Genomic DNA, 26,431 nt, shown 5'->3' with positions numbered 1-26,431 from the left:
CATGAGGTCCATTAGGAGACAGAGTTCCTTTTACACTGCCAGTATTTTCTATCTGAAGGTTTGCAGTTAAAATCAATGTGAGGAGTTGTTTTTTTCCCCAATGTGATTAGATGTGACTTTGTGTTTGTTTATTTCACAACATTTAACAGATGCTTTTATACTTAAATAATTACCATTATGTTATGTTATGTTCCTTTTCGTGGAAAATAAGTTTTTGTTCTGAAGCTCAAGTTGAAAATGAACATGTGATATCCTGTGGTATTTCCCATAACAAAACCACACAATTTTGTGGTCACCTGATTATGAAAGTGTTTATTTATCATATCCTGTATATGAACATTGTATATTTTTCATGAGAAGAAGGGACATGTTGAAGGGGGTGTACTTCAAAGAGGATTACCAGCATTTCCTGAAGCTTATATGCCCCTGGTTTTAAATCTCAATGTTTATGTTTTATTTTGATTTTATTTCCGGACTTACTGTCTGGGGTTTGGAACATACAGCCAAGGCTGAAGTGTATTAACCTCTCTGTCTACCTCTCTCTCCCTCTCCCTCTGTCTCTCTATCTCTATCTCTCTCTCCCTCTCCCTCCCTCCCTCTCTCTCTCTCTGTTTATTTTTCCAGCCTGGGTTGGTGCGCTGGCCATAGGCATGATATTCTTCTGTTCTCCTGTGGTCAGCATGTTCACCGACCACTTCGGCTGCCGGAAGACAGCAGTGAGCGGGGCGCTGATAGCCTTCATCGGACTCCTCACCACCTCCTTCGCCACGTAATGAGCCCTTCCTTCCTACATTTTCAGCGTGACAGAATCGATTCTGAGCCCCGCATTACCAACCAATGAAGCCCTGAGCCATGCTGTATGCAATAAATTGCATTACATTTATCTAGAAATCAGATTGAATGTTACCATGTTTTTTTGGGTTTTTTTTAACGTGACTGACTGCAAGGCTGACCATTTTGTGTGGGACGACTGGGGTGTTGGCGGAGGAGTAGTAGTAGGAGTTAAGGTAGCCTTCACGTTTGAGTTTGTGTTACGTTTAGAAATTGCCCCCAAATGGCTTTTATGTCTAGGACTGGGGTAGTCTGCAGGTTAAGGGGACAAAGAAGTCATCGAGCAATTGGCAATAAACAACCGGCCGGCCCCTTAAAACCCGATGAAACGGGTCCTGTGTTTTGCTGCTGCATACATTAATGGGAACACAAGGTACCAGTCAGTGGCAATTTATGGCCGTGTTTGTGAGGAGCCCCCAGAGTTTTTCTGTGTTACCCCTTTTCCAGACGCATCCCCTGGGACGTTCCTCTGGGATATCCTCTCTCTGTTCCCAGATCTCAGCCCTTCCCGGCCCGGCCGACAGCCCCACCTCCCGACTTTTATGTAACGTTAATGTGTCTGCAAAATTGCGCGGTCTCCTAATAATAAAGGGCTTTAAAGAATGCATTTAAACGTATCCCCGGTACATTCTGTCCCGGGGAATGGGGGGGGGGGGAGGGGAGGCTTACACATCTTGACACAGAGTTTGCGGTATTTTTGCTCTGCCAAAGGTGGAGGGGACCTCATGACGCTACCTGGCATTAGCACCATTCCGTCGCTGCCCCTCTAATAGGCTTTTATTATGGCGTGGAGGGGCCGCGCACTTCAAACAGGAACTGGGAAATCCGGATCATTTCCTCTCACATTGTGTCGCTAGCGCTCCTCCCTTAAAGAGCTGCCGTACTTCCAGGCAGGGTTTTCATCCGCTGCAGTAGCTGGCAGCTAGCGTTCAGCCTTTCAGCATATCATTAGGGAATTCAGGGAGTCGTCAGAGCAGCTTATTGTATAACTTTTATAACGTTAAACCTTGGGGCTCTTTATTGAAAATTTATTAAAATGTTATCGCTCAAGGATGCATTTCCATAAATTGAACATCGAAACATCGCAGCCCCTTCCAGCTCTCGTAAATTAATTCTCCTTAAGAAAGCTTTGACCCTTCGGGAGAGTACAAGTGCAGCATTTCTCAACCCTCAAATTTTAATTAAACTTTCTGGGAGCTGCCGGGTGCAAGCTATTGCGCTTTACTGATTAGTGGAATACTGATTTAGGGAAGACTGATTTAGTATCCGTTCACAGCATGTATGAAATAGGTTGCTGGGATTGTTTGTAATAAACAGTAGCCTATGGTTAATGAATCAGGACAAACACATTTTTCACTGTTCAAAAGTTATTAATGATAGAATATTCTGCATATGTGTTCATATAGAGTAGAATATTATAATGTAATTTTGTAATGCTGGCAAGTTTGTTATATAAGTATGTTATAGGTCAGTGGTTGAATAGGTCACATGCCCACAGAATTTAGGCAGACTTGGCAGACTATAAGTACCTTTGGTTATGAGCTTTACCAGTACAACTGGCAAGTGTTCACTGGTGATTTTATTGATAAAAGCAATCCGAATTATAGTTAATTGTTGTATGAAAAGCTACTGTTTGAGGATACCCTGCTCGTGATGGACATAATTCCTGCTCTTGTGATTTGGCACCCATTAAACCTTTTATTGGAATTGTTTAAAAACTGTGGCTGTCCCGGTCAGACCTGGGTCAAATACGTAATTGTTTTGGATTCAAATGCACCTGTGTGCTCGTCGATTGATCTTGCCTGGTTCCAGTATTTTGTAGGTTCCAGTACAGCAGACAAGCTCAATAACGTGGAGACAAGTATTTGAATCCGAAACACTTGCATATTTGGCCCAGGCCTGGCCCGGTTCAGGCCCGGCCCCCCCGCCCTGACCTTGTCCCCTGGGGTGCCCTGGCAGGTCCCTGGGCGTGCGCTACTTCACGTACGGGATTCTGTTCGGCTGCGGTTCGTCCTTCGCCTTCCAGCCCTCGCTGGTGATCCTGGGGCACTACTTCCGCCGCCGGCTGGGCCTGGCCAACGGGGTGGTGACGGCGGGCAGCAGCCTGTTCTCCATGGGCCTCCCGGTGCTGCTGAAGAAGGTGGTGGGGCCCCTAGGCCTGAGCCGCACCTTCCAGATCCTCAGCATCTTCATGTTCGTCCAGGCCCTGCTCGCCCTCACCTTCCGCCCCCTGCTGCCCCGCCCGGCCGCCGGACACCCCTCTGTCCGGAAGTACTTCAACCTGAAGGTGTTCTACGTCACCACCTACCGGGTGTGGGCCTTCGGTGTGGCCACCGCCGTGCTGGGATACTTCGTGCCCTACATCCACCTGGTGAGAACATTCTGCAGTGACCCGTCTGCTTTGTGAGCCAGGAAAGCGCATCCCTGCTGCGAAATCCAGCTGTGACCAGCTACCAGTTGTTTGAAAACATAACTTGAGCTGATCAAACCATCTTCAAAGGAGAGAAAGTATTTTATTTGAGTTTTAACCCTTGGGTAAAGGAAGTGTTGTGTATGGTACAGTTCTGGTTCAGGCAGTATTGGAGAAAAGCCAATACTGCCTGAGCTAGTCTGAACTGGTCAACCAGTTACCAGCTGTTTCAAAACCTAGCTTGAGACGTTTTTTTCAGCAGGGATATCACACTACTACGTTTCAGACATAGATCAAATACGGAATAGTTTTTTGTTCAAATACTTCTCTATGCTTTACTGAGCTTGCCTGGTGTATTTGAACCTATTAAATATTCCCGCCTTCTGGTCCTCTTCGTTGGCTCAGTTGTACCAGGCAACATCGATCGAGCATTTCCAATCCAAAACAATTACGTAATTGACCCAGGTCTGCTATGTTCACCACTAGCTTTCTTTAATTGCATCAGACCGCTGTTGGCCGTTAGACTTGATTACATCTTGACATTAATGGTAAAATGCTGGATCGGTCAGTATACTGCACATTAGACAGAACGCTGCCACCAATCGAGCATTGTAGTGTATGGTTACTACATGCTCGATTCTTGTCTTATGTATGCACAGTTGGGACCAAAAGTCTGAGACCACTAGTGGAAATGTTTCTATTTTGCATTCTTTTCTAATTTCATGAAAAAAAAAAAAAAAGAATTACAAATGATCTGCAGAACAATTTGAGTGAAAAGTTGAATTTGTGAAAAATGTATGTGAAATTCTGAATTTCTTGGTACTTGGTAGGTGCCCCAGTGTTAATGGCAACATGCACCCAACCTGATGATCCATGTTATCCCAGCATTATGTGACAATGTTCCAAAGAGCATCTTGTGATGTTACTGAATGCTTGGCTCAGTCTTCAAGTGCCCCCATAAATGTTCAATGGGGTTGAGGTCAGGTGCTTGTGAATTGCCCAGCACTCCTTGCTCTTCTTTGGTCTTCAAGTAGTTCTTGCATAGCTTTGAGTGGTTAAGTTGCATGACTGGGACCCGCAAGGTCGCTGGTTCGATCCACAATAAGATCCGCACAGCCGTTGGGTCCTTGAGCAAGGCCCTTAACCCCGCATAGCTTCAGGGGAGGATTGTCTCCTGCTTAGTCTAAAATCAACTGTAAGTCGCTCTGGATAAGACTGTCTGCCAAAATGCGATGAATGTAATGTAATGTAAAAAAATGTCTAAATCCTAAAACTTTGTTTATTTCCACGATTACATGAAAAATCACTCCCAGATTTTCAATGTGGTCTCTGACTTTTGGACCCCACTGTATGTGCAGCGATAATTCAGGAGGTATCATTGTACAGTCCCGCACACATAGCGTCAGTAAATGTGAAACTGCATGTCACTTTAGGTGCTGCTGGGTCTGGCTGGAGTAAGCACTGGGACAGAATGTGGTCCAGGTTAGCCGGCAGGGACACAGGTTTAAATTTAAGCATCTCCTCCAACTGAAGGGTGTCGATTGAGGCCCCAGAATTCGCCACAGTAGACCATTGTTTACATCTATGTAAACAGCTCGGGGGTGGGGGGGGGGGCATGGTGTATGGAGAAAGAGGAAATGTTGGACCTCTTGGCTGTCCTGTTTTTTCAGGCTATAGACCAGAAGTAAACTAAACCCCGGCTTTTGTTGCACGTGTATTTACAGTTTTTGAGTAAAGGGGCGTGGAGGTCTGTGCGATCAAACACTCCATGAACTCCCCAAACGGCACATCTCGTGGCCATTGATGTTGCCTGCTGCATGGCCCCTTTCAAAGGAGAGAAAATATTTCACTTGAGTTGTAACCCTGGGGTAAAGGAAGTGTTGTGTTTGGTACAGTTCTGGTTTAGGCGGTGTTGGAGAAAAGCCATTCAGTCTCTAATTTTTTTTTTTCCTTTCCTGTATTTGAGTTCCACTTAAGTTTCAAAGAATACGTTGGATATCCTGTGCAAACACTGTACAGTAAGTAGTATTTCGGGAATAACAAGAACTGATATAGATACACCAGAGAGCCCTTTCAATAATAATAATAGTGTAGTGGTAAATGGAACATAGGAGGAAAAACTATTTTCAACAAAAAACATTTTGGCTTCATATGCAAATTTTGACTTGTCTGTAAAATCTGTCAGCGAAGTAAGTGTTGGCTACAGTGGGCAAAAACCACGCAGGTTTTTTGTTTTTGCCTGGTGTAGTTGATGTACTGTATTTTAGTGTTGTACCTTTTGTAGTTGAGATACGCAGTTTAGGTCATTTAAAGAGGTGACTAGGTAACCGGGTGTGATTTCGGCCTCTTCCCCCTCTGCTCTCTCAGATAAACTTTGTGAAGGAGGAGTTTGGGGAGATCAAGAAGGAGTGGGTGCTCCTGGTCTGCATCGGGGCCTCCTCTGGAGTGGGCCGGCTGCTCTTCGGCAAAGTGGGGGACCTGATCCCAGGAGTCAATAAAATCTATATGCAGGTAATAAACAATAATCTCAGCTTCAATCACTTATGTTTCTGTTCGTTCTCTTATGTGTTTCTAAGAGTTGCAATCTATTTCAGGCACTAATATCTAAAGTGTTTCTTCTGCTTTCTGCTGTTACAATTTTTTCTTTGGACGCTGTGATGAAAGATTATACAACCACTGCTTTGTGTTGGTCTTTGTAAAGTATTTCTCAGTTGCTTTTCATTTCAAGGTGTCATTTTTGTCACTTTGAAATCTTTGTGACCAAACAGTAGTTAACATGTGCGACTTTCGATTGTACTTAAAAACTGTTTAAACTCAATAGCTTCTCACACACATCCAAAACTGTGCAAAAGCTGATTTATTTATTTTTTATCTCCCTGAGGGCAAGTTCAGAGAATATTGTTGCTCCGGTTGTGTCTGCTGCTTTGCAAACCTCCACAGCTAACTTTGTTACTGCTTTACAATTCTGGCAACCAGCATACGTTGAGCTGGCTAATTGGATGCCTCCAATTCAACATTGAGTGTAGCATTAAAAAAAATGCTTTAAAGTCGTAGCCACAGCTTGTGTACTTCTGTACTTCCCCACTTAAAACAATGAAGCCCTCACCTGGGAGTTTGTGTCCATTTGGAGCACTTTGAAAACGTTGAACAATGCAAGGTTAATTGCAGTTAGGGGTGCTTTCTTGGTGGTAATCATTCAGACTCAAGTGTTTATACAAGAGGGGGCAGGTAATTAATGCAGGTAATTAAGGAGCACATATTGCATTGTTTAAAGAAGGCCCGGGCCCTGGAAGGAAATGGACAATGAGTCTGGGAAGGAAACTCGCAAGGTTCGACACTTAAAAATATTTCCTGTGCTACTGTTTTTTCACATTTTGGTGTCAGTGCGGGCATTGAGTCGATTGTTCCTGTGCAACTGCTCGTTCTCTTCATGTAAAGCTGTCTGAAAAACAAAATAATTACATGACTTCAGTCATTCCACTTATTTTTTGTTTAACTATAGTGTAGCACAGACTGTGGCACCAGATGTTGCATGATGAATTGTACAGGGCGGCCTGTATCGTAGTGGTTAAGGTAAATGACTGGGACACGCAAGGTCGGTGGTTCTAATCCCGGTGTGTCCACTATAAGATCTTGAGCACAACCCTGAATTGCTCCAGGGTAGGATTGTCTCCTGCTTAGTCTAATCAGCTGTACGTCGCTCTGGATAAGAGCGTCTGCCAAATGCCATTAATGTGATGTAATGTAATGTGAATTGCCTTGCCGACTCCGGTCGGTGTAGGGGCCTGGATAGTCACTAGTATTCTCTCGCACGTGGATACTCGGAGCGCCAGTTCCCCTGGCTGGTCCCCCTCTGTTCCTCTTTCAGGAGGAACAGAGGGGCTTTTCTTTGGCGGCATAGCGTAGAGCGGTTATATAACCGGAGCTGGCTGCGGAACGAAACAGCAGGGTGGCGTAGCCGTGTCCTCTCCGGAATACGGCTGTTTGGGGATGGATGGGGCTTGCGGCGTACGCTGACGGCTGCTCCCTCTGAAGTCGGAGCTGAATTTCTCGCTCCACGCTGAGTGACGTCGACCCCAGCACGTGGTCTAGCCTCCTCCTTCGGGTTCGTATTGGACATCAAAGCCCGTGTTATTTCAGTTTGGACCTCACCAGCTGAGGGCAGGTACGGCCAGTCGGGAATGCCTGGAGCAGAAGCGTAAAATCGCCCCCCCCCCCCCCCGGGGGGAACCCCTGCCGCTCGACGCCATTTTGTTTCTAGAATAAACGGAAAGTGAAAACAGAGTTTACAGTGTGCCTCGCGGTCAGGTGTAATCCGAACTTAGTTATGGCACTCGAATGGCAAGTTGACACGAGGCCGGCTTCAGCCGCAGGGTAGCGTTGCCGCAGTCTGTGTGGTGTTTGCATTACCTCCCAGGCACAGCACGGCCTGGGCCAGGGCTAGCCTCCTGTGTGTGGTTAGCCTTGTCCAATAACATGCGTGGCCATACCCAGGTGAACTCCACTATAGGCGCGTTTCTTTTTCCAGTCGATCAATGAGGAATGTGGAAGCAATCCTTCACACACACTTCCCATAAATAGTCTTTGCTTTTTGCCTTTTTCTTTTGTAAATATACGGTATATATATATTTTAATTAATAAAAAACCAAACACAAAATGACACACAAAATGATAATTATATAGAGAGAAAGTGAAAATAGAGTAATATGCATGTACACCAGCTTGTTAATGCAAATATTTAATCAGCCAATCATGTGGCAACAACTAAATGCATTAAAGCATGCAGACATGGTCAAGTGGTTCAGCAGTTTTTCAGACCAAATGTCAGAATGGGGAAGAAATGTGATTAAGTGACTTTGACAGTGGAATGATTGTTGGTGGGTGCTTTAGTAGTCTGTGTCTGTAACTGCTTAAGAATGGAGACCAAGGTGTATAACATGTATAAAATCAGTACTGTTATGCAGTAGTGAAATAAGCTTTACTGACTGTTTGATACTGCAGAGGTCTGTAATGGCCGCCTACAGTGTGTTATTTAATCTACAGTACGCACATTCTTGATACAGTGCTGAGCAAACACTGATCTTTTATCATCCTGGCCAGGGGCACTATGCATTCACACATGGTCAGGAAATGGCCATCTATTACCCGGCTGATGATTGCTTACAAATGGCCTAATAGTACACACATCACAGGGTGAAAATAACCATCTCTGCTTTACACTATTCCCTGGTGCTGCTGTTGTAACACATTCATTCTGCCTAAAGTGCACACTTTTCGTTACATATTTTGATAAAAAACATATGTTCTGAAATTACTCGGTTGAGTTCTAATATTGTGACGTTGCAAGTAGAGTTTGAAAATGGCAGTTGGAGCACGGTAACCCCGTCTCTTTCAGTGTCTGTGTTTCATCGTATATATTTTTTAACTGGCATCAACATTGACAGCTGCGCACAGCAGGCAAGCACCGAGAAACTCTGTGGGCCTCTCTTCGTTCCCCTGTATTGACAGTTGCCATCCGTGGGCAGAGGGGTGGCAGGTGACCCCTGGCACTGCTGGAACGGAGTCAGGTACACCCAGGGACAGAAAGGCAAACAACCCCAGTGTCCTCATGAAGGGCTCCAGGCCAGTTCGGCACAGCGTCTGCTGCCCCTGGGCGTGGCCAGAGGGAACACAGCTAACGGACATGGTTTAGAATGAAAGGGTCATGTTAAACAAAAGACGGTACAAAGACATGCAGGTGAGGTTAATTGGAGAGTGTAAATTGCCCCTAGGTGTGCTTCTGCCATTGCCCTTGACCAAGGCACTGCCCTCAGAACTGGATTTGTTCCCGCTGTACTGTGGCTGTCCCCAGCTCCTAAGTAGCTAGGATGGGTAAAATGCAGAGGATGCATTCCGTTGCCTTAGAAGGCCATGACAATTCCGAAAAAAAGAAATAAAGTGGATAATAAAATAAAGTAAATAATGAACCGTGTCCCTCCAGGTGGCCTCCTTCTCCGTGCTGGGCCTGGTGTCCATGATGATCCCACAGTGCCGTGTGTTCGAGAGTCTGGTGGTGGTGTGTCTGTTCCTGGGCCTGTGCGACGGCTGCTTCATCACCATCATGGCGCCCATCGCCTTCGAGCTGGTGGGGCCCATGCGGGCCTCCCAGGCCATCGGATACCTGCTGGGCCTCATGTCCCTGCCCATGACGGCCGGGCCCCCCATCGCAGGTGAGCTCTGCCGTCGCCCTGGGAGAGGCTTTGCGCCCCTAATGTACGGTAAAGCTCGCCGTTCAAACGCCCGCGTTTCCCCCTTCTCAGACATGAGTGACAGTGGATGCACATTTCTGGATCAAGTTTCCCAAATGTACCCTGATGTTCTCTTTGGTTACAAATGAGTATGTTTTCCAAGTAGAAAGGTACAAATTAATTATATTTTGCTGGCTAGGGGTACAATTTTGGATACTTAATGTATAGGGTACCGCCCCACCGATAAGCATTTGTAGCTTTATTTCTGAGAGTGTGTTCATTGCTTATGTCTTCTCATGTACCCGTTTATGTTCTTTTGCCTTCTTGGGATTGGTACCCATGATGCTTTGGTTAAATCTTGTTGTCCATAGTGTAATCTGAGTAGTACTCATGACCATTGCTAATCAATTTGTGTAATTATCTGTTCTGTTCAATAGAAATACTTTATGACTGTTCATACATCTTTTGTAGAGAATGTATGCAATACATGGTCCAAATGAATTATTTTAGCGAATACAGCCCTTCAGGTGAAGAGTTAACACTTCATAGTAATAATTCAGAAGGAACAGCTGCAGTGCCAGACATGAGGTTTAACGGTACATGTCACAACACGAAGGCAGATATTCTGCAGTAAATGAGGCCTGCCTATTTGACACTGTCATTATTGACTGGGGAATTAGTCTGCTCATCATCATTGTGTGTCTAGCCATAAGTGTGTGGGAGAAAAACATTCATAAAAGACGTTTTTTGCCTTCACCACAAAATGCCATGAGACTCATTTCCTTGTTACGCCATTAAGCGACGTGTTCGGATCTCACGCAGCAAATGCGTACGCTGAGGTCCGTAAAACAGTGATACTAATCTAAAGGGCTGTAATTCCTGCACGATTTACCCCGTACGGATGGAAATGTAAGAGCAGACTATCAAATACGTATGGACCTCTCTGCACATTGGAAGCACACAGACAGTTAGCTTCACGGTGTGGCATTACCCGGGATGTCCAGCTCAATCTGGAATGACGCAGGCTGCAGCACCTGCAGGCAGAGCTGAGGAAAGAAATAGATTTCAGCATGCTGTCACAGGTAATGCCTTGATGGATTGATTTATTCAGCAGTGCAGTGCGTCTTTTCCAGCCTGCAGTTTGAGGAAGTACAAGTGTGTGAAATTGGCCAGATTAGCTGTGTCCTGCTCTGACTGGCTGGGGTCCTGGTGTCTGCGTACCTGGGGGAGAGCCCAGGGTGGTCTGCTCTTGTCTGGAGCAGGGCCTCCAGTCCTGATCTTCCACATGCTCTGCGTGGGGACAGCCTGTAGCCTAGTGGTTAAGGTACATGACTTGGACCCGGAAGGTTGGTGGTTCAAGCCCTGGTTTAGCCACAATAAGTTCCGCACAACTGTAAGTAGCTAACATTGTGATCTGGTCTCCTTGCAGGGCTCCTGCGGGACTGCTTTGGGAACTACCACATGGCGTTCTACCTGGCGGGGGTCCCGCCCATCGTGGGGGCCCTGGTGCTCTTCTTCGTGCCTGTGTACTACGCGCGGATGCAGAAGAACCGGCAGAGCACCCCGCTGGACCCCAGTGCCGATCACATGCTGCCCCCCGCCAAGAGCACTGCCAACGGGGACATGCTGCCAGGCTTCACCCACGCGGAGACACACATCTGAGTCACCCCCCGCCATGCAAGGTCCCAGTCCTGCTATTTTCTACCTGTCGCTAATCTGTTTTTAAACTGTCCGTTTGTCTCTTTCTTTCTGCCTGTCTCTCTCTCTCTCTCTCTCTCTCTCTCTCTCTCTCTGTCTGTCTCTTTCTGTCTGTCTGCCTCTAACTGTCTATTTATCTGTCTCCCTCTCTGTCTGTCTGCCTGTCTGTCTGTTTGTCTGTCTGTTTCTTTCTGTCTGCTTCTAACTGTCTGTTTATCTGTCTCTCTCTGTCTGTCTGTCTGTCTGTCTGCCTGCCTGTCTGTCTGTCTGTTTATCTGTCTGTTTCTTTCTATCTGTCGCTTTCTGTCTGTTTATCTGTCTATCTTGCAGTGAACTTTACTCCGCATATGTTTTCAGTGTGCATCTGAACATACGTGTAAAAGAGACATGCACGCACAAAAAATGTAGGCTTGTCAGTCAAAGGTCACGGTCAAACCTGTTTTCATTGGTATTGCAGATTGTGAAAGCAGTTGTTTGAGAATGTCCTTTGATGCTGTTTTTGGAAATGATAATGGATTTTTGTATTTACAAAGGGGGTGGGGGGTTGGCTGTCAGGTGCAGCATAACCTTGGGAAAGGTGCAGAATAAAATGTAAATATTTAAGTGATTGTTCGCATATGATGTAGTGTTCCTTTCTTAGTTTTGTGGCTCTGAAACCACTATACACTGAGGAGCACACAGCTGCTCTCTTTGTAAAATGGTGCAATGTAAAGACATAATTTGGATTTATAGAAAAAAGTACCATGAAGTAGCTAAATTAGCATTTCAAATTCAGTGGGACTTAATAGTTTAACCCTGGAAGATCACAAATATGTGATTGGTATGTTCTTGTCTGAACATCCTAATGCTGATGCAATGATTGCTACTGGTAATTGGAAGCAATGGAGTTCTACAAGACTGACTTTTTGGAGAAAACATTCCACTATAACCTGCTGCTCAAAGGGTGAATTGGGGGAAAGGCAGGTACTGCATGTTGTTCTCACACTGCCTTCTTCCTTTCTCTCTGCAGGGATTCTGTTCACCAGCAATACTGTGATAATCTGTCAGACCCTTCATCTTTAATTCAGGTGCTCCCCACTTCCTCTGTACTGTCCACCCGCCTTGAGTTCGACAGCGAAGGCCCGATATGAAAACTTCAACTTCAACTCAGAAAACAAACACCTCTTCTGACTGGTGTTCCTCACTAGACTTTGTGTGAATGAAAAGAGTTAGGATGGTGTTCGGACAGTGACCTCGGACAGAGGATACTGCGGTGGGAATGATGTGTTTTTAGAAAAGGGGTAGGGTGGGGTAATGATGGAGGACAGGGTGTCGTTCCATCTAAAATGGCATTACTTTGTGGTGTGGAGCAAATTTTATCCAAACAAAGGATTTAGTGTGGTGTATGGGTGAGGTTTTTTTTTTTTTTTTGGTTTTTTTTTTGTGAAGGAATCAAGTGGGTTCTTCATAGCAATCTTGTCTGCAGGCACTGAATATACAGATTTTCTAATGTGTGTTGGTGGGTGGGTGTGTGACGATTGAAATAGTATGCTAAATCAAAAGGCTGATCAGTGATATGAATGTACCCAAACTTGCAATCCCCCACAATTTCTTTATCCAAAGGGGGAGATTCGAAGGAGGAAATAAATTTCACTTAAGTCACGTTCCCAATGCTGGCATTGCGCTCCGATCTCCACGGTGAGAAATGCTACAAAATGGTGTCCTTTTCTATGCCACCATTTTAAAGAATCCAGCCAGAGTTTCAGAAGGGGCAGTTCACAAACAAAATAGTTTTTTTTTTTATCCCAAAATGATCTGTCTCAATTTCCAAAAAATAGATTTCTGGTTCTTGCTATAAAATCTTGGTTGACAGTGTGCTAGAACACCAAAATATGATCTGCATTCATCTTCACGCAATTGAATTATTAAACCGAATAAATATTAAATTAATGTAGAAAATGGGGGGGGGGAAAGCAACTGATGAAATTGAATGTAATTTGAGAAACAATCAGTAGATGAAGAAAATTGAAAATCTGAAGTTGAACAACAAAAAAGAAAACAAATGAACATTTGTCAAATAGCTGTAGATCCCTCAGACCCTCACTGCGGTCTCAGACGTCAAGGGCTACCCTTGGTCCTCATTGCTGTCCATTGTAAAGCAATCACTGGTCACGGTTAAAGACAAGCGAGGCTTTGTGATTTAATTTGTGACTGCATTACAGTCACCTAGCAGACGCTCTTCTTCACAGTGAATTAGAAGCAGAGAACATCGGCGTTAGGTTCAGACAGACAAGAATGTGATACTGTATCACCAAGAAGGCACGGAAGGCCAAGTTATATAATCAGTGAGCGTAGTCTTAACCCAGCAGACAACAGTTTGTATTGTAACAAAAGAAAAATACCACTAGGCAGATAACCTTTGCACGTGAATCTGTACACATTATCCCAGAATGAAATCTTCCGTCTGAGTCAGAAGATGGGCAGGGTTTGTGCTGGCCTACTGTAGCGGGGGGAGGCACCCAGGGGTAGCAGAACAGAGAGGACGGATTGGTCTGTCGGGTCTGATGATCTTTTGAATATGACAGTAGTCCCTTCAGCACGCCGAAAGGCTCGGACCCGACTAGCGAATTGGGTGTGAGCTGACCTGGGCGCCCAGCCGGGGGAATGACACCTGAGCCTGGGAACTTTGACTAATTCGTTGACCCAATGAGAGGGCAAATATTTACCACATTTTCAAATACGGTCATGAGCCTGGTAATAAGTAATTTAATTACAGAACAAACCACCTGAGTGCACTTTCTGACTGGATTTTGGAAAATACATATTGACACTTATCTTGTGTCTGTCTGCAACTTCATGAACTTTTGCCCCTTCTGAAAGGCTGACAAGCTGTTTTTGCACAATATATTTTAGCACATTGAATTGACAATGGGGAAAGAAAATATGAGAAGGAGCAAGTTAAATATAGGCTTAACAGTGTAACAAAGTCAAGGGGTTTCACGTAACATGCTGTAAGCAGATGCAATGAAAAGCCCTCCTTGACAATAAGATCTTATGTGGACCTCCATGATCAGCCTTTGTCATTTGTAGTTATTATGCTTCTATGCACAGGGCTATCTTACTGTATTTAACGGCTCTGTGTATATAATGACTTCTCTCCACCTCTATTTTGGGTATAAATGCTGGGGAATGGGTGAATATTGGGGGGGGGGGGGGGGGGCGCTGTAGCCCCAGCACTAGCTTTAGTCGCTGTTCACAAAAAATCTCTTGGAATACAGTAGGTGTTGCCGTTTTGCTGGAATGGGGGTTTAGCAGAAAACGAAAGAGTTGGTTTCATCAGTGCTCACAGACAATCATTTTGTTGGTTTAGGGTACTGCGTGTGCTCTGTTTAACTATTCATAATGCCATTTTGTTTCCACTAATGTTTTATTGTTGTTGTATTAATGTTTTTAAAAGTTTTTTTTAAACAAAATGCTATTATATGAAAGGCCCTCATACTAAAGCAAACTACGGCATAAATATATATTTTTCTGAAATATCGCAGTTATGTCAGAAGAAAGCTGGAAGGCTTGGTTTAGCCTTAAATCTCTTTCCTTAATATGTAGCACATACCTGTATATACTAGCATTAGATTTCTGTGTCAAAGCATATAAGATAGTTTTAAGACTTTGTAATAGACTTCAATTGGAAAGTCTTTTATTTTATTTTTTTAAAGCTGCCAGATGTTTTACTGACCTCTCTCATTGGCCCTGGGCTTGCCAGGGCTATAGCTCTGGACACAAATCTGTGATCGTGTTCTGTCAAACGTAGCGCCTAGAGGCTGGTGGGAAAGATTCGGCCCTGGATAATTTAACGTCAGAGCCTCTCACCTGCCAGTTCTGAACTTGACCTCAGAGGATAAATGGGCTTACGGAATCCGTTATTGCACATGCGTGCGTGTGGTGATTCAGAAAACGGGAGTGGCCCTTCTGCTTTTTCACCCCAACAGCCAAGGCTACGCGTCAGTCTCTCCTTGGGGTGCTGAAGGGAAGGGTGTTTTGATTTAGCGTGATTGGGCCAAAGCTGTGAAAAGCTAAATTGGCGTGGGCTGGTTTCCAGTCTTTGCACAGATGATTTGTAAGCAATAGTTTGATATGTGCTGTGACGGGGCTAACGCTAACGCTAAGAGACTGAAATGCTTTTCAGCGGATTGAGATCCATGTCCCAGTCACTGTATGAACAGCTATGCATGCACTGGTGTGTAAATGTACATGTCACTTTGCATGTCGGTGGTCTGTGTGGTGTCGCCTGTCCCCACTGTCGTTTTGATTCAGTAAAAGAGAATGCGTATTCTTGCTCTATCCAGGTGTAAAATCCAGCTTGACCATCTTGAAATGACCGGTTACCATCTGTTTCAAAACATAACCCGAGCTGGTCAAACCATGTTGAGTATGGAGCTGACCTGAACTGGTCAACCAGCTACCGGCTGTTTCAAAACCTAGCTTGAGCTGTTTTTTTTTTCAGCAGGGTAGGAAAAAGAGAAATACCTGAGCTTGGAACATACTTTTTTTGGAAAGTAGACACAGAAAATGAATGCTTAGGGGACGTGAATTCGAAGCAGTGTGATTGTTTTGTTCTGGAAGAATGGAAGAGTGCGGAGAAGTGTAGGCTGATGAACTGTACCTCTGTGAGTAGTTCAGGAGAGTGCCTGAGGTGAAGGGCTCTGGCTGTGACTGGTTTCTGACAGAGCTGCAAGGCAGAACACTCTGGTCCACCTCATTGCCTGTCTGATAGTCTGGAAGCTCACCTACCTGTACACCTCAAATCCAGCTTCTGTCAGGAACTGTCAGTTTCAGTGCTGTGTGTGTGTTGTGTGCGTGCGTTTGTGTGTGTGTGTGTGTGTGTGTGTGTGCGTGCTTTGTGTTTGTGTGTGTGTTTGTGTTTGTGCATGTGTGTGTGTTTGTGTGTGTGTGTGTGTGTGTGTGTGTGTGTGTGTGTCTTGATGCGTCAGTGTTACAAATGTGAAAACAGGCTGAATTATTTGCTTCGGTTTTGATTTTCTTTGCATTTAATTGTCACATTACCATCTTTTCCGTCTGCATGTGCACATATGATGTGCTGATTACTGACTCTTAAGTCTCACCATCACAATGCCTTATATATGGGCATTATATTTTCCTCCTGGAACTGTTCATAACTAGGAGAAGACAGGAAAAATATATATACGTTTCATGATAGGCCAGTGTCAACCACAAGATTAGTTATCTCTCAGGATTAATGTTTCTGTTTTTCTTTTGATTAACTGTTATTCAGATCATTATTTTACAGATGTAGAGTTTTCTTTCTTAGAGTAATTTGAGAAATATGGGCCGATTCACAAATGGCTGTATACTGACCGTTTTGCCTCATATAGACCCTTTCTCAGACTGAATATTTGTACCAATGTATTGTGCCGTTACGTTTTGTTGAGTCATTCCATTCTTCAATTCCTTCTGAGCTGAGATAGTTCAGGGACACGGGAGTTTTTACTGGTTCAGTGGATGGCTGTAAGCGGGCATGTGCCCTCCAAGGACATACATACCTCAATAATCTCATTGAAATAATTTTCTCATTTTTTAAATCACGTGGTGTACTCATTATCTCTGTATGCAGAAAACATTTACTTTCGCTATATGAACAGGAGAGGAGTTTTGTCTATCTTTAGGAAAAAATGAAAAAAAAATACGATGAAAACTGTTGCCTTTGCCCATAACCTTGTTATCCACTGTGATGTAGTTCTCACTCTAAACACTTATGCTTATTAACGACTGCCTTACAGGTGAAAGAAAAAGGTCCTTGGGATGAAAAAGAAAGCTAGCCTTTTAGCCCAAGGCCTGTTCCATTCAGATGTGAATGCATACGAGTACCGCGGCACACGGTGGTATTCAGTGGATAGTTATCGCCTCCATGCTTTGGTGCGGTGGTCTTTATTGGTCAATCGTTTCTGGGTACTCCTGTCTGCAGTCTTTTCCTCCTTATTTGAGCAGGGAAACACTCCAGGAAGGGGCTTTTTCCACCCGATTCCACCACCGACCCATCCTTCTTGTCTGCAGTGGTTTCATACAGTACGTTACAGGAAGTTCCTCACAGTGAAAGAAGCTTTACAAAGACCCTCAGGGGCCCAAAGTTGTGGTGCCCCCCCCCCCAAAAAAAATCTGATTCACCACTTTTTACTTTGGCCCTGAAAAGGCTTTATGTAGAAAACCAGTGATCCTGTTTCTTGTGGAGTAACTGTAAGCTTGGCCTCTTTCTGTATGTACGCTGTGTAGTACCTGTTGACTAAGTCATGGCGTTGTTACAGAATACTTTTTCTCAAAGAAATCTAGCTGTTGTTTGTCATTTTATATGCATGGGCCATACTCTGAGCTCTTATGTTCTGGCTTTGTTGTGTTTATGGATGTCGCATCTGCATGGGATGTGCCACATAGGTCATTAAGGTAGATCTGTCTCTTATGTTGTCTTCCTTTCAATGGATTTCTTTTTGCAGTATGTCCCGGGTGTAGGATCCCCGCGTTTCTTGTGCCAAAGTAATTAATGTAGTCCTGGTTGGTGTGTTGACTGTATATGTCAGTGCTGGGCGCATGCTAATGCTGACAGGGATTCATCCACAGAATGCCTTTAGAATAATCTCCATTCAAAGAACCAGCAACATATACGGTCTTATTTACCATATCTTCATCTTCATTTAAAATGGATGCAGTTTCAGGGCTGGTAAATGCTTTTGCCAGTTAATTATGTCTTGCATAATCATCAGGCTTAATTGTTTTTCATTGCGCATTTAAAAATTACTTGGAAAAACCTTGGTGTGGATTGTGTTTATTGTGTGAGCATATTCACATTTCAAGATTACTACTGCTGTAGTGTGCCTGTTTTTATCTCATTAGTTCACACCGTCAGTTTTATTCATTAATGTGTAATCTGTCCAGTTTCTGCTGTGGATCTGTGCGTACTCTACAGAGGAGTGCTGTCCTCTTGTAAGAATATGATGTAATATGCATTGAAAATAAAAGGGATTGATAGGGCAGATTGTAGCCCTATGGCTTGGTTTCAAGAAAGTGTAGAAAATGTGAGAAGAAATCCCTAAAAGCCACAGTAGTTAACCAATCAGAGGTTCAGAGAGTATGCTTTTCAAACTGTGTTACCCTGTAACTTGGTGTTTGGTGTGTCATTCTGTTTGCGTATTGTTGCTATAATGTGTTAAAAGCAAGAGTTCTTCTAACAAATTGCTTTGAGGCAAGTTAGCATGAAACAGCAGTTGAGTCCCACATATATCTCAGTTGTCTCACGTGTCCGACAAACCTTGTTCGTGTTCAGCTCACAGTCATATTGAGTGAATTTGCCCATCTGTAAAATGCTGCCTGGGCAATGTTTTAACAATTTTAAAAGGTGGAATTGCTTCTTGGATGGATTTTCAGTTGTAAAGGTTCCTGTAACTTTAATGTGAAGGTTTCATTGTGTGAGAGGGATCATATCATGGCCCTCCAGGGCAGAGAACTGCTGGTTGTCCACCCTCCCTTTACCTGGGATTCTGGTGTGAAGTCAGTCTGGCCAATCAGTAAGTCTAATTGTTGTGTTACTTACCCGGGAGAAAAATAAAAACAGGGCTGGGTTCCCGGGCCAGATTTGAGGATCCTTGGTGTATGACACGGAGAAATAATGGAATGTGTAAGAATGTGGAATTGGTTTTTGATCATTCATATGATGTCTGAGAAACCAGTTGAAAGAAAAGTCTAAAGACTATTTAATGAGTTACTCATTAAGAAAAATATATATATGAAAGCTATTTTTTCTTATGTGTAAATAGTTTAAATGAATTATAACAAATTGTATGGATAGTTTAGTTTAATATTCAACCGCAGCAGTTGATATTAGATTTTAAAATTTTAATTCTGAACTGAACTTTCAGCTTGATAATGTTGTAGTGCATTATACCACTTCTGATTCAATGCAGTGAGCATGTCAAGTGCCTACCTCTGTGTCTTTTCTGAAGCAGATACGGAAAAAGACCCCTCAACAGTTACGTGTTTTCAAACCTGCGTGTGAAGCGGACGCTGAGTTCGGGCAGTTTCGCCACACTACCAGCTGCAGGGGCGTTTTGTTACTTCTCTCCCAGGGCGAAATAACCTTAACCTCACGACTCAAATTCTGAAAGACTGGTGATATCTTTCTCTCTGCAAACACTATAAAATAATAAAGATAGTGAATCATTTAAAAACAATGAAGTGTAAAGCTGCTAGATATGTGTATGTTAATCTGAATTATGAGTAGGTTTTCTGGATTTTTCTGTAAGCAAAATGTTTTTTTTTTTTTTTGTATTAAACCCTCAATAAATGTGTACAACTGTGCAAAATGTGTGGTTTTAAGTTTGTTTACCATTTCTGAAATGTGTGGGTCCAATTGGCAGAGTGGATGGCGTGGTATCATAATGGATTGGGAGCTAACCTTCCCACTCTGGTGGGGGGGGGGCATGTCTGATTCCCAGGTGGGGCTGTGCTCCTCTACTCTTGAGCTGGAACCGAACCTGGGTCAAATACGTTACACTACATTACACTACACTGTACTACACTGCATTACATTATGTTACACTCCATTACATTACAGGCATTTGGCCTAGGGACTAGGGCGCTGAAAGACCCTAGAGGGAAGTACAGTTCCAAATGTTAGAAGTGACCACATAAATTACAATTTTTTAGAACCCTGTAGAATAATCTATTGAACAAACCCACCAAGAAGCTGCAATCAAACCAAATACGACACAAGCGCAATAATTTCAATAGACGGAAAACATGACGAATCAGACATGACAGAAAATACATAATTGTTTTGTTTTCGATTTAATTGCCTGTCTCCGATTTATTTGAGCCAATAAGAATGTGGGGTTTCCACTTTTTGTGAGTATTTCATACATATTTCAATACACCAGAATAGCTCCGTGCAGTGTAGAGAAGTATTTGAATCCAAAATTATGTATTTGACCATTTTTACATGTACATTCACATTTACATGTGCACAAGAGCAGACCTCCAGTCAGACTTGCATTTATACTCATTTGCAAGTACAGGTTGTGATTAGTGATCCACATATTTTTTTCGGATGCAAATATACAGTGCAGTCTGTACTTGGACAGTGAGATGCTTTCTTTGTTTCGGCTCTGTGATCCGGCAACATGAGGTTAAAGTGCAGACTGCCAGTCTTCATTTACATCCATATCGGATGAGCCATGGACTGGTTACGGCCCTTTTTATCCAGATCGCTGGACATGGATGCAAACCATGGGGTGCACAACTCCGGTCCCGGAGGGCCAGTCTGTGTGTTGTTCTTTGTTCCAACTAATTACCTTAGTTTTAGTTTTCTGACAGCTCTATGAACTGATTCACTCCTGTACTAGAGTACAGTGAAATATGTAGGATCCACTTGTAGTCTGTGGCTGTAACTGTCGCTTATACAGTTACAAATGTCAGTTCAAGATATGATTGAACTAATTCAATAATTAAGAGTGAAAGTTATGCACAAAATTATTAAACGGATCGGCGCCTTGTTGTGCACCCCTGATGTAGACCCACTTAAATTAAAGCTGACTAGTCTGCCCCTTGTCCTCATACTCATTACAAATCAAATAGGCTGGAGTACAGAGCCGCAGTAACAAAAAGTGTGTTACTGTCCAAATACTTATGGCATGTGCTCTGTGTAGTGACACAGAGTCTTGCCTCGCAGTCAGTGCCCTCGGTCCACCCGACAGGTGAAGGGAACACGCTTCCCCCAGGTCAATCACGCGCTCATGCTATGCTATTGTGTTAGCCTGACCTACTTTACTGCTCTGGAATCAACAAGCACACTCTGTCTTCTGACACACGGAGAGAAAAACAGGTCCTTCCATCACGCCGTGTACCGTACAAAATCCTTTTTAGAGCTGTGTGAGTCTAATTTACTGCGCTTAGTGCTTTAGGCATTTTATGGGCTTGCAGGTCCAACTGGTAGCACACCAAAGAATGAGTTTTATCCCTCCTGCAGTCTTTCTATTTCAACCTATGTTTTCTCTTCTTCATTTTTACAAAGATTAGGCAAATTAACTGTTTGATAAATAAACACAGGACTAAGTTACATGACATGTTTCCTGTGATGGTTTATTTGGAACTTGGCGTCATTGTAATATGAATAATTTGGTATATAGACAGTTGTTTAGGAATTGCTTAGGAAAACTTAAAAAAAATATGTAACAGGTGTATGTGAACAACCATTTTCTTTATATTGAAAACAAATTTGAGGAAGTGCACAAAATACATGAAATATTAGATGTAGCCGTGAATTCAAACAATCAGTTCTGCCCTGTACAAAACGTACCAGAACACAGGAGATTAGCTTTTGTAGAATCATATCATTATGATACCGTATATGTATGATATAAAATAAACAGTCAAAGCCAGTACAACCAGTACACCGCGTATTATCTAAACAATGAGGCTTAAAAGATTTGGGGAAAATAAAAACAATTTCATTGCTGATGTCTCCATTCCTGTGAACTTGTTCTACCACTCTTTACTTCATCCTCTGGTAGTTTTTATTTGTGGAAGCAGTGGTACTGTGGTGCAGAGGTCAATGCTCCAGGGGGAAAATCTTCTCTTGCATCTTTGAGGCCTTGGCTGCAGTGTATTTCACTGTAGGACTGTAGTGCAGTCTGCAAGGCAGCCAGGTGTCTGCTCCCCCACCATGACATGTTCTGCACTGCGATCCCATCTCTCTGCTACATGTGGATGAACATAACGATCTACTCTCCTTTAATAATAATAATAATTGCATGAGTGTATGTTTTGTTTAGAACAGCACTTCATGTGTATTTTACTAGTTATGGATGTGATGCTATAACTTGTGGAAGGACCTATGCACTTGTAAGTCGCTTTGGATTAAAAGCATCTGCCAAATGACAAAAATGTGAATGTAATACACAGAAGGTCAGACTATGAAAATAACTCATTTCCAGACACTAATTTGTGGAGCTGCGTTACTTAATAAGTAAATATTCCAGTTGTGTCACTTCATATTAACCTGTTTAGAGTACCACTATGCAAACATCTATACATGAAATCTTCACTGTCCTATCTGCCTCTCCTAAGCAATAACTGTCTACCAAACAATAATATTTGGGTCAGAGGATACAAAAACCTTCCAGATTATGGTGTCATAAAGGGAAATGGAAGCAAGCTTTGCAATAAAATTGAGTGAATTGTACTTGAAATAGGCAAGGTATCTGTAACACAGAGAGAGATTTATGAACTGATACTTGGCTGAAAAATAATTCCTTATGCTCTATGCATGCTGTATCCTGTAATTAAGTCATAATATTTTCCTTATGTCACGAAGGAGTGGGTGTGCAGCAAGCGGCCCTAGGAACAGCAGACAAAGAGGCACCTCCTCCATTGGCTTCAAAGGGAAAACATACATTTTAATAAAATAATGAATTGTATTTCATCAGTGGCATAATTCTTCAGTGTTATAAAGTGTTCTGGCAATGTTCTGGAAGTATCTTTGGCAAGGTAAGTGCTGGGTTTTCAAAATACAGACTATAAAACAAGAGGATCAGAAATCTTAGAAGACGTATTTATTATTTATTCATATGGCAGCTGACTACAACTCTTCACCATGTCTATTTTATATTTATGCTAATATAAATATCTAACCCTGCTTTTGTGCTATAATGAGATACCTGACAAATTATTTATATCCTCTGCTTCAAGTTGTATTTATGAAAAAATAAAACACTGACTGTCAGGAACACATGAAGGACGTCAGAGATGGCAAGAACAATGGCTGCTGTGGATACTGTACTTTTCAAAAAAAATGTAACAACATTTAAAACCTGAATCCTGCGCCGGCAATCGGCTCCTGGTGCGACAGAACAACATTTAAATTGATTCGATTTTATTATCAGAATGTATTAACCTGGGGAGAAGAAATGGAAATAAACATTAGTTGAAGACATTTTATATGTAAAAGGATAAGAAAATAAGCACAAAACAATAGGCAAAGCAATGATTAACTGCTTAATAGATGGCTTGGTTCTCAAAACCTGCCCTTTTGGGGGTTTTAACACCAATGTACAGGGCTTCATACTGCTCCATTGATATTATTAGCACATAACATGTTGGTGATACTTGTATGCATCTGAACATTAAAACAGAGACGTCACATTTACACATTCGTATTAAAATCCTGGCATTTTCTTTGCTGATTTTTTGTTCTTTTTTCATATCATATGCTGTGTTATATCTGCACACTGCGGTGCTGGAGATTACAACAAACGGACAGAACACATTACAGTGGGCAAGTTAATAATTAGATTGTGCTTTTTCTGCGCTACGTGCAGCGCGTACGGCAAGCGCATTATGCATTCTGCGACCTATTTAACAGTAGGGGATCTCTACTGGAACAACTGCCGGTAAGTACATTGTTCAAAGGAACAAACACCGTGTTCTCTTCACAAGCCTCTTCTCTCCGGTCCAGAGTCTAGTGGGTACGCGTGTAATAAAAAAAAAAAATGAACAACAGATGATGTAAGCACTGTACTGGAGGATGCAAGATGCTAAATGATCACGTCTTTGTCGTTCATTTTCTCCAGTCTTGGAACGAGGTGGAACGACACAGGGAAACGAAGACACGCAGCACACTGGTTATTTTTTTTATTACCCAGAGTTCTCTGACAGGCCTGCTTTTGATAGGTGGGTCGTGGTGAAAATCAAATGGAAATGGGCCACACACTTACAGTAGCTCTTCCGCAATTATAGTGTTGTGTATAGTGTAGTCTTGTGTCAATGGTTATGTAAACTTGTTTGGAACAAACGCATTGTGTTTTTCCCCTGTCATCAGCCTTGCCTACAGTGAATACAATCCCATATCTGCTTGCATGTGCCCTGAGCGTCATTATGCTTTGTTTTAGCGGCAGCAAAATAATGTGTTATCAGCTTTTTGTTAAACGAATCATTCAATTACGTGTAGTAACCTGAAGTGTTCTGAAGAGGATCACTGCTGAACATGTAAATGCATTGTTTGTATTTTACTCTAATACGCTGCTAATCGCCTAAATTATCGCTAAATTATTGATAGCACTGCCGCCTCACAGCAAGGAGTTTGCATGTTCTCCCCGTGTTTGCGTGGGTTTCCTCCGGGTACTCCGGTTTCCTCCCACAGTCCAAAGACATGCATGTTAGGCTGATTGGAGAGTCTAAATTGCCCGTAGGTATGAGTTTGTGAGTGAATGGTGCGTGTGCCCTGTGATGGACTGGCGACCTGTCCAGGGTGTATTCCTGCCTTTCGCCCAATGTATGCTGGGATAGGCTCCAGCCCCCCTGCAACCCTGTTCAGGATAAGAAGGTTAGGATAATGAATGAATTAATTAATTAATTAATTAATTCTGCCAAATGGAGTGGCTTGAGTGCAATGAAACGTAGAACCCTTCCATACCCTGGGTTAAGTAATGGGCAATGTGATCAGGCAGAACCCTTCCATACCCTGGGTTAAGTAATGGGCAATGTGATCAGGCCAAACCTTTCCATACCCTGGGTTAAGTAATGGGCAATGCAGCACCAGGGCGGGGTCTTGATCAGTGGTAGCTGCTCAATAGGGGTGTGTCAGGCGCTGCCCCACCCCCCAATCTGCCAGGAGTAATAGCTAACATTGGCTTGTCTGTCTGCAAAATCATCGATTAACCGGACAGAAAATTGTGTATGTGAATAAATACAGTGCATCATATTTGAAGTCAGTTTTCTTCCTTTTTTCTCTTATCTATCAGCCTCGGCTGGGTATGCCTCTCACTTCTGGCTGTGGCCCTTGACCCGTCTCTCGTGTACACTAATGTGTGACAGTGAGCATGTGTGTGGCAGTGTGTAAGTCTTTAACCGTGCTGCGATTTATGTACAAATTTTCAATTGGGCTGTGACTTAACGGTAATCTTAATGATAATCTAATTTCCTTTTCCTCATATTTTGATCTTTCAATATGTTTAACTCTCCACTCTTTCATGGAAAACTAGCATTCAGGTATGTGCTAACAGGATCAGATTTCTCCTCTGTGCCTGGTTTGAGGTATGGGCTTTAGTTACTGCCCATTCAGACCAGCCATACACAGTGTGCTTATTAAAAACCTCAGCCGTAGTTTAATCCTGTCAGATATATTTTGTTCTACTTGAGTGCGATTTTATGTGTTGCCAGGATGTTTTATAGCCAAACCTACAGTCTCCCGCTGTGGGCATTGGGGGAGGGGGGGGAGAGGGGGGGTGGACCGTGCAGGCCAAGGTCCACATCTGAGGGAGTCTTTCTCCCTGGAGACCTCTGTGTGCTGCGATGTGGTGATTCAGAGCCTTACATAAGCCCCGGGAGAGAAACTCACAGCCGCTCCCTCCATCCACCGTGCATGCAGTCAATAACCTGCAGTCCTGCTTTTAAACTGCCTGGATTCCCCTGCCGTGACCAACTCCACAATGCATGCTGTCAATAACCTGCAGTCCTGCTTTTAAACTGCCTGGATCCCCCTGCCGTGACCAACTCCACCATGCATGCTGTCAATAACCTGCAGTCCTGCTTTTAAACTGCCCTGCCGTGACCAGTTCCACCGTGCATGCAGTCATTAACCTGCTTTTAAACGGCCCTGCCGTGACCAGTTCCACCATGCATGCAGTCAATAACCTGCTTTTAAACCGCCCTGCCGTGACCAGTTCCACCATGCATGCTGTCAATAACCTGCAGTCCTGCTTTTAAACTGCCCTCCCGTGACCAGTTCCACCATGCATGCAGTCATTAACCTGCTTTTAAACTGCCCTCCCGTGACCAGTTCCACCGTGCATGCTGTCAATAACCTGCTTTTAAACCGCCCTGCCGTGACCAGTTCCAGCATGCATGCAGTCATTAACCTGCTTTTAAACGGCCCTGCCGTGACCAGTTCCACCATGCATGCAGTCATTAACCTGCTTTTAAACGGCCCTGCCGTGACCAGTTCCACCATGCATGCAGTCATTAACCTGCTTTTAAACGGCCCTGCCGTGACCAGTTCCACCGTGCATGCTGTCAATAACCTGCTTTTAAACGGCCCTGCCGTGACCAGTTCCAGCATGCATGCAGTCATTAACCTGCTTTTAAACGGCCCTGCCATGACCAGTTCCACCATGCATGCAGTCAATAACCTGCAGTCCTGCTTTTAAACTGCCCTGCCGTGACCAACTCCACCATGCATGCAGTCATTAACCTGCTTTTAAACGGCCCTGCCGTGACCAGTTCCACC

General features: G+C 43.5%; 1 protein-coding gene across 1 annotated transcript in view; it reads left to right on the top strand.

Moving 5' to 3' along the window:
• The window catches only part of slc16a2 (solute carrier family 16 member 2), a 35,977-nt gene extending 21,653 nt beyond the window's left edge, over window positions 1-14,324 (top strand). Inside the window, exons 2-7 of the mRNA XM_061236019.1 lie at window positions 625-769; window positions 2,791-3,202; window positions 5,609-5,752; window positions 9,222-9,450; window positions 10,898-11,150; window positions 12,176-14,324. Of these exons, the coding sequence (XP_061092003.1) occupies window positions 625-769; window positions 2,791-3,202; window positions 5,609-5,752; window positions 9,222-9,450; window positions 10,898-11,130 (1,163 nt within the window). The 3' untranslated portion in view covers window positions 11,131-11,150; window positions 12,176-14,324. The remainder of the gene's footprint in view (window positions 1-624; window positions 770-2,790; window positions 3,203-5,608; window positions 5,753-9,221; window positions 9,451-10,897; window positions 11,151-12,175) is intronic.
• The last annotated feature ends 12,107 nt before the right edge of the window (window positions 14,325-26,431 follow it).

Source organism: Conger conger, chromosome 3 (genome assembly GCF_963514075.1).
Source record: "Conger conger chromosome 3, fConCon1.1, whole genome shotgun sequence".
Lineage (NCBI taxonomy): Eukaryota > Metazoa > Chordata > Actinopteri > Anguilliformes > Congridae > Conger > Conger conger.
The sequence above is the reverse complement of the archived record's forward strand: the minus strand, read 5'-3'. Positions and strand labels throughout refer to the sequence as shown.